Here is an 8,642-nt window from a genome sequence, read left to right as displayed (position 1 = left end):
AGCGCCCCTCGCCTCGGTATCGGGGCTGGGGTGTGCGTGTGCTTTGTTTTTTGTTTGCTGTTATGTCTTTAGTCACAGACTCGCCTCTGGAAGTTAACTGTACCCGCTGTTAGAGTGCCAGCCCCTGGAATGAAATCCGGAAAAGCCCTTCAACAGCTCCGGTCTGAACACGGAATCGCCCAAATGCTTTTCATGTTTTACTGATGATGACTGCTCGCTTCGGATGCCTAAGAAGTGTGTGACTAAGCGCCGTGGTGGTTAGCCTCGACGTTAGGCGACTAAGGAAAATTCTTAGTATAACACTGAATTTTCGCTGTGTATAGCAGACACAGTCATTAGTTTTAACCTTACACCTTCCTCTTGTGTTAAGGGACGGGGGAGGATCACATTTTCCATTGATTTTTCCAAGAGATTTTAATAGGGTATGATGCCATAATCACTGAAGCGTTGAAGTAAAAAATATTATATAATATTATATTTCTCTGAGATAAGTTTTTCTGTGCTCACTCCTTGCTTGGAAAGCAAAAGACTCCCAGTTAAAAAGAATAAAAGAAAGGAAAATAAAATAAAATAAAATAAAATAAAATAAAATAAAATAAAATAAAATAAAATAAAATAAAATAAAATAAACCTTAAAAGGAGAAGGGGAATTTTTTGCTGAATCTGTGCTTACACATTATGCATGTCTCTTTTGCATCAGATTTATGGTCTTGGCTTCTTTGCAACACCCTTATCATGAAAATCCCCTTTTGCTGGTCCAGCACATCTGCCAAGTCACATTTTTAGCTATGTACCTTTCTTCCTCCTAATTTCCATCTGGAATACTACATTTTCTCTATATGCTCTAGCTCTTTTCCAAATACATCAGCAAGTTTAGATATGCCCTTTCCATTTCCCTCCTTCCCATGCTGTTCCTCAAAGAACAGATGTTAGGCTCTAATAATGCTCAGTCCTAAGAATTTAACCACTCTGCCTTTTCTTGGTTCCTTGCTTCACGTTTTATTTAGGGCTGTGCGCGTGTTTTGCAACTCTTTTGTTGCAATTTCCATGCTGAGTCTAAAGATTTTATAGTATTTCATGTGGGGTCTTGCTGACCAGCTTCCTCATTTTACAAGCGCATGTAGTGACAGGACAAGGGGGAATGGTCTTAAACTGAAAGAGGGGAGATGTAGATTGGACATTAGGAAGCAATTATTTCCTGTGAGGCACTGGCACTGGTTGCCCGGAGAACTTGTGTCTACCCCACCCCTGGCAGTGTTCAAGGCCAGGTTGGATGGGATGAGCTTTAAGGTCCCTTCCAACCCAAACCATTCCATGATTCTTTTAAAACCCTCTTTTCACAGTTTGCTTTTGTTTCTTCTCATTTTAATTACTTTTCCCCATAGGTTAATCTGTAGTAATTAAGTTATCATTGCAGTTATTTACATCTTCTGCATGTTGCTTCAATAAATTGTTTTAAGTGAGTCCTTTAGGAGTTCTGACTGCTCTTGATGATTTCTCATATGCAAAAATATCTGAGCTGTGGAAAACCTAAGTACTGCAGTCTGGGGTGAGTGCTTTCCCACTGTCTTTGGCGCATCCACTATTTGGTGACTGGAGAACATCACAGAAAGAGGGCAGGTACAACACTGTCTCAGACTGTCCTCCCAGCCTCTGGGGATTGATGATTCAGTGCAGGGCTGAGTCAGATGCAGAGCCTTTGTATGCTTTAGTCCTTAAAGAAGAGACGTGCACAGTCACTCCAGGTTTCATAGATACCTCTTTTCTCTGCCTTTCAATCCTGTTATCCTTCTCTTAGGTTGCAGATTCCTTATCTATTTGCCCCTCAAGTGGAAGCTGTTCCACCTCTTTGATCAGCACTGACATTTTCTTCTGAATGCAGAGAACTCAGAGGTACTGAATCATTATTTCATGTAAAGTTTTTTTGCGATGGGGTAAAGTGTTCATTGTTCTCTGTGACCCCTTCATGGCTGCTGGAAAGCTGCAGGAAGGGCAGGGAAGTGTTTGCACTCACGCACCTCATTCTGCTTGTCTTCAGACTTCCTGCCTAGATGCTTCCTGCTGTCAGTGAGAGGATTTTTGCCCTTCAGACAGTAAAGCTCTAACTGTATATAGGAACCTGGGAGTGTTTCCAAATTCCCAGGTCTGGTTATGGTCTCTGGCTACGGCCTCTGGCTACATCCCATCCCATATTGCAATGAGATCCAGCATGCATCAGCATGACTGCCTGCTCTCTTTGCTCTCGTTTCTTTCATGGGAGGTAAACCCTGGGCATAGAGCCCATACAGGAGCTGTATGTGCTACTGTAGTGTGCACCACAAGTAAGCGTTCACTGACCTAGGTGGCAAACAGAAGAACTGTGTTTCTGTGCACTGCCAAGGATGCAAACTTAAAGCTTTAAACCTTTGGTACCTATCAATAACATTTAAATCCATATAATAAAATACATTAGCCTGAGTTGGTTCTTGTAGAAGTGGGTCTTAAATGTAATCCTAAACTCAAGGAGTCCCAGGAATCTGGGGCAGTTCACATCTAGGTCTGGAGCAGGTATAATTTCATCTTCGATAGTTTTTCAGCAGCTGTGAGATAAATTTGTTTGTTATCTCAGTAATAGAGGAAGAAGTACCTAAAAGAAATGGCTTTAACATGTATTTGCTGTGAAAAATGTTTATTTGCTGTAACTCAAAAACCTGTGGTATTTATAAACTTTAATATTTATTTACAATCGCATAAAGACTCCTTAGTTCACAAAATGGGCTTCTTGGTTTTGTTCTAGAAACAATGGATTTTGTTCTCTGCTGCATTTCTGGCCTGGCAATCCTCTCTTTTTATAGCGCACAAACACAGTCAATGTAAACTTCCTCATGCTTCCTTGTCCACACATCTTGGCCTTGGCCTGAAAGGTCACTTCTTCAAGAATGTGTGGAGCATGGCCTCACCTAGCTGTGCTCCTGTCGTTGTCAATGAGGGAAGCACATTAACTCGTTAAGGAAGAGCTCTGGTTTTTGTGTTTATTTCCTTCACTGACGGACAGGCATGGCAAACAAAATGCTATTCTTAGCATTCTTTGGCTTTTCTTCACTTCCTAATCAAATTCTTTTTTGTCTTCATTAACAGGACTCATAGATATTTTATTTCATATTCCCCAGTGCTGGGCAGTCAGCCAAATGCTGGGTTCCCTCTTTGTCAGGCCCATACACACCATCCCCATCGGGTGTTTTTTGCAGTGGTTGCTCTTCCTTATGCTGCTTTTTCCTCTCTACGGCAGTACGCAAGGCCTGAAGTATCAAATCTTTATTGTTCTGGATGTTGTAATAACTTAGGTTTACTAGTTTGTCAAAATTTTCCTCTGAATAACTCAAATTGTTTATGTAATATGGACCACAGGAATCGGCAACATCAACATCACCCTCTGCCATCTCCGAGGGACTACGTTTCACACCTAAAGGACAAAACAATTGCTCGGTTAATTAGCAAAAAGCAATTAGGATTGGGGTATTTCTCGAGCATGTCCATGGAATGGATCACAAATCAAATTTTTCCCTTCACAGGCATTTTATTGCTGGGATATTTGGGTGGCAGGAGGGGGAGGTAGTGGTATTGCGGGTAAGGGTTGTCCTGGGTACACTTGGAAATGCCAAAACAGGTAGAGTAGGTCTTCTTTTGAGCACAGGAGGGTGAGAATCCTTACATCCCGCTCTAGGTGTGGAGTGAGCTCAGCATGGTCCCCGGGTCTCCCTCAGTACTAACACCTTCCCAGCCCCAGCCTCTCTCCTTGCTGCTGTGTCCAGCCATTGCAGCACCCTCCATTTCTACATAAGGTTTAAGTAAATGGCAATGACTCTTTTTCTCTTTCCTTCCCTTCTCCCAGGCACATAACAGCAACAAGAACTCATGACAGCATGGCTTCTCTCCAGGTGAGGGTCAGGAAGCCACTGCCACTTTCTATGCCTTCCAGCTTCGACTCTACATCATGTTATTTCCCTCACTACTATCCTTTCATGCCTCCAGAAACAGGCTGCTGAAAATCCATGTATTTCAGCGATGCAAGCTTTCCAGAAGCACACTGACCTTCTTAGCAACCTGACAGGTACTCTTTCACCCAGCACAACCTAGCACTTGCCTCTAGCTCAATCAGCTACATCAAGTCTTGGTTCCTACTGGGAAGAATTACCAAAAAACACAGAAAAAAGATCTGAACAACTAGATTCTATTATCTAAACTGAGAGACTTCACAGAGTCGTTATTTGGACATATCCTGGAAGCAGATGGCACAAACATTTACGATAATTTCCCCAGACTACCTCCTACTATAAAAAACTACAGGCTTTATGCAACCTCAGCAGTGAGAGTGAACCTGATATTCCCTGAATCACTAAGTTTTGGCAGGAACACTGAAAGAACTTTTTGTGCCTATTTCATCATCCCAGGATAATTAACAGATATATCACGGACCCAGGTAAAATAATTAGACAGGTAGTCCCACAAGGTCCTCCCCCAAAGGATGGAGAAGAGAATCAGAAGAGTGAAAGTGAGAAAACCCATGGGTTGAGGCAAAGACAGGTTCATGAGACAGAAAGACAATAATAATAATAATGGTGGTAATAATAATACTGATAATAATAGTAAAAGAATTAGAATAGGCAAAACAAGTGATGCACAGTGCAACTGCTCAGCACCCACTGACCAATGCCCAGCCAGTTCCCAAACAGCAGCCCCTGGCCAGCTTGCCCCTTAGTTTACGTACTGAGTATACTGCCATATGGGATGGAGTATTCCTTTGGTCAGCTTGGATCAGTTGTCTTGGCTTTGTCCCCTCCCAGCTTTGCTGGCGGGGCATAAGAATCTGAAAACCCCTTGACTTAGTATAAACACTACACAGCAACAACTAAAAGCGTCAGTATGCTATCAACATTATTCTGAGACTAAATCCAAAACACAGCACTGTACCAGGTACTAGGAAGTAGATGAACTCTATCCCAGCCAAAACCAGGAGAGCCGGACACGAGGGATTACGCATGTTTTTTCCTTCCCCATCGTTTCCAGAGACCCCTCAGTTTTCTAACAACTGGTATGAGGGAAAGAGAGCAGTAACAACCCAGAAATGGTAGACGTATAGAAATCAGGTATAGAAAGGCAAGAAATATAATGCTCAATCACTCCTCGTTGCAGATGAGAGAGCATCAGATACAAGAGAATTTTTCTATCAGCCTCCAGTGCCACCACCACATGGGCAAGAGGATGTTACCATAATGAACTATCAGCCTCCACAGTCACAGATACCTGCACCTGTGTAAATACCATTGAACTATGTGAATCCTGTTCAAAATGCCAGTCGTTTACCTCAAATGTGCAATGAATTCAATCCATAATATCTACGAAGCAAAAGTACTGCATGATTTTTTATGACTTGCTTCAACATGTGCCCTCCAAGGAAAATGATTAATAAAACTGAGACAATAGTTTCTGCATTTGTTTTGTTATTTAATTTAATTTAATGTACCATATACCAGCCTAGAAATTATTTGTAATTTAATGTACCATATACCAGCCTAGAAATGTTGGGTTTCAGTATACTGGGGAGCTTTGAACTGATTGCAAAATAAGTGTTCTTGCAGCATGAGCTAGGAATTTTATCATTTGCAGAAGGAGTAACTGAAACCTTTGGCACCACAGGGGTAATGTGGTGTTGTGGGATATGGTACCCTGACTCAGAATTCATCTATTTTGAACTGCTATTAAAACTCTTTTTAAATTTCAAAGTAGGACTTACTGAAGCAAACAGAAGCTGTCAACATGGCTCAGGGTTGTATTTTCATCACTTCATTATGGCTCAGAGTTGTATTTTCATCACTTTGCTAGTTCACACTTTTGTTTTCAAGGTTATCTGCCTAACTGTGAGCCTGGAAATTAATTTAAATAATGAAATCCTTAGATTCCCCGAAGCATTCTCTAACAGGAAAGGATGACAAGTATGAAAGGAAATAACCCTGCTCATTTCTGCCACTGCAGATACACAGAATATACTTTTCATCAGTAAACTTTACAATCTACCCATGAAAAGTCAAGAAGAATCTGAAGGGGGCCAGAAGCTGATCCCAGCTGCTGCTGTACTATCCAGGGAAAAATGCACATTTTAAGCTTGTTTAAACGGTTCAGGTCTAAGCAAAGAGAGTCTGAGTCTGTGTTTACAGCATGATCCGATGAACAGATACTGCACAGTAAAACAAAGGCAGCTGCTGCCTCTGTTAATGTAATGGGTAACTGTAAACTTACCAGGTGCTTTGTACTCCCTGAAGGTGTCATTTACTAGTGGGAAGAATATCACAATAGGTGTTTCTGGGCTCTCCTTGTCACCAACAATGTAGCATTCTTTCACATGTGGGGTTTCTTGGTCATCTGGCACCTTTGTAGGGAAAGGAATTCCCTGCTTTGCAAAGTATTCAGAAGCTTCCTTCAGGGGCTGGTTGGCACAATATGAAAACAAAACAGGTCATCAGAACATAGAGGAATCACTCTGAATTTGACCAAAACTGAACTTCACTGGGAATGACTGTGGGGTAAGGGCCAAGTTCTGACAGGTTATGGTACATACCCAGCTTGGCTCTAGACTTACTACGGTGCCATGACCTGTAAGGCCAGAGTTAGGATCTGGGTGCACATGCCTGCCTTTGAAAATCTACACCCCACTTTTGGGTATTATAAATTCTGCCTTTAGGCAGCTTTTTATTCCTAAGGAATTTAAAATTCCTAAATACAAACTGTACCTGAATTTATTTGCATATCTGGTCTTCTGCAGATAAACACTTCTATTGAAACACTTCTATTATTACAGTTCTATTGTCCTGAATGTATGTTTTCCCACGCATGAGAATATGTACGACTGCATTGAGAACTTCTTAGTCAATTTTTAAATGCATTTAGCTTCATTCATTCTACATCTGACTGACTTCAAATCAGCTGAAACCCATTTAGACATAAAAATGGGCATGTTCAGCTTGCTGAATTCTTGCTTCCTGGTAACATTTGTACTGTTCCATAAAGATGTGTGACCCTGGTAAACTGTTCACTTATTTGCACTTCTCAGATACTGGGGAAAAAGTTTCTGTGAGTAGAGGATCAGCCATTCTGGGAACTCAGTGACGAAGCAGAGAAATCAGTTCAAGAAGAATGTACAATGCTCACCCCTGTCTGGGAACCTGAACTGTAGTTGAAATGCAGAATGACATCCACTTTCCTTTCTGGTCTCATGAGGGGTGGGTAACTGGTAGCAAAGGCAAATGCAGTATCAATCAGGATGAGGTAGTCTGTTGCTGCTGTCAGGTGGTTGGGCTGAGAGTCGAGCTCACAGTCTAGAAAAGAAGCATTTCTAATTTATTTATTTATTTAGATGAGGTGCTCAATGCAAGAGAGGTGCTGAGGAAAGTCGGTAACAGAAAGAGAATTCAGCTTTTCTCAGGGCTTAGACCTACCTATATAGCTGATAGCTGCAGTTCAGTCATTTCTCAGTTCCTCATCTATCTTCCTCTTTTCACTATTTACTCTTCAATTTCTTTGCCTTTCTTCTAATTAAGGGGGATTAATTAATGACCCAGGAGAATAGAGTTAATTCCATCCCTGTTTTTGTGTGTGACACTGATCAGGTCTTTTTTTCTGTGGTGTTGTTTTTTTTTGTTGGGTTGGGGTGCTTTTGGGGGTTTTTTTGTTCGTTGGTTGTGGTTTTGATTTTAATATGGAAAAAGAAAAGTAAAAAGGCACTTCACTATCTCAACACACTAAGGACTAAAGATGTTTGGTGCCTTGCACGCTATGCAACAGGCACACAGTTACTAAGCTAATTGGAAGATCTGGTACCAGACTGAACACAAACTCCCAAACTGGGTAATAAGGAATACTATTGTATCTTTACTTGTATCTTACAAGTAGAAAGATAACATGAAACAGGGCTCTTTCCCACATCTCTTGAATACTGGACGGGCAAGAGACACCATATGATGGCATCAGTGCCGCAAGCATGCAGGCTGGCTGGCCGGCACATCAGCAGACATACACTGTATGACTAATTAAGATCTTTCCCATCTGTCAGCCACTGGACTTCATGAAATGTTTAAGAACTTATTTTTGAAGCCTCTCCTACCACCTAATTTAACTTTCAGTGACAGTTTCAAATACTATCAGATGGAAGCACAACAAAAAGGTGGTTGGCTTGATTACCTCTTAAGCATTGTTTCTTATTCACAAGGACAGTTTAAAATAGAACTAAAAGCAGGGTTCTATTACCATACCTTTCCATTTGGAAAACTCGCTCTCTAGGTAGTTGTTGTTCATCTGGAGGCCCTTCAGGAAGTTTGGGATTTCTGAAGCTGCTGGACGCAACATGACAACATCTCTGAAAACGTCTGAAAAGCTGTCAGTGGGACAAACCACTCGGGTATCCAGCTCGTTTGGTCTTCTAGGGAATAGGGTTTCGTCATCTGTAGGAGAAAGAATAACAGTTCTTGTATGTGGTTTCATACACGTGACATGTTCATGTCATCTGTGCAGCCATCATTTGTACTAACATGTTTGCCAACACTTGTACTTCTTTGTTTCCAGGATCTCCAGAAGTCTCACATTGTTTCAGCTAAGCTCCGAAAATCCAT

The 8,642-nt window shown here is 41.4% G+C and overlaps 1 protein-coding gene across 1 annotated transcript in view; it reads right to left on the bottom strand.

Moving 5' to 3' along the window:
• Positions 1 to 2,871: 2,871 nt before the first annotated feature.
• The window catches only part of LOC130596365 (cytosolic phospholipase A2 epsilon-like), a 39,178-nt gene continuing 33,407 nt past the window's right edge, over positions 2,872 to 8,642 (bottom strand). Inside the window, exons 19-22 of the mRNA XM_057403883.1 lie at positions 8,286 to 8,474; positions 7,186 to 7,352; positions 6,277 to 6,463; positions 2,872 to 3,442 (exon numbers count right to left, since the gene is read on the bottom strand). Of these exons, the coding sequence (XP_057259866.1) occupies positions 3,132 to 3,442; positions 6,277 to 6,463; positions 7,186 to 7,352; positions 8,286 to 8,474 (854 nt within the window). The 3' untranslated portion in view covers positions 2,872 to 3,131. The remainder of the gene's footprint in view (positions 3,443 to 6,276; positions 6,464 to 7,185; positions 7,353 to 8,285; positions 8,475 to 8,642) is intronic.

This window comes from Pezoporus wallicus, unplaced genomic scaffold (genome assembly GCF_028554395.1).
Source record: "Pezoporus wallicus isolate ANWC-B61680 ecotype Strahan unplaced genomic scaffold, APGP_CSIRO_Pwel_v1 contig_8673, whole genome shotgun sequence".
Lineage (NCBI taxonomy): Eukaryota > Metazoa > Chordata > Aves > Psittaciformes > Psittacidae > Pezoporus > Pezoporus wallicus.
This window is presented reverse-complemented; position numbering and strand designations above follow the sequence as displayed.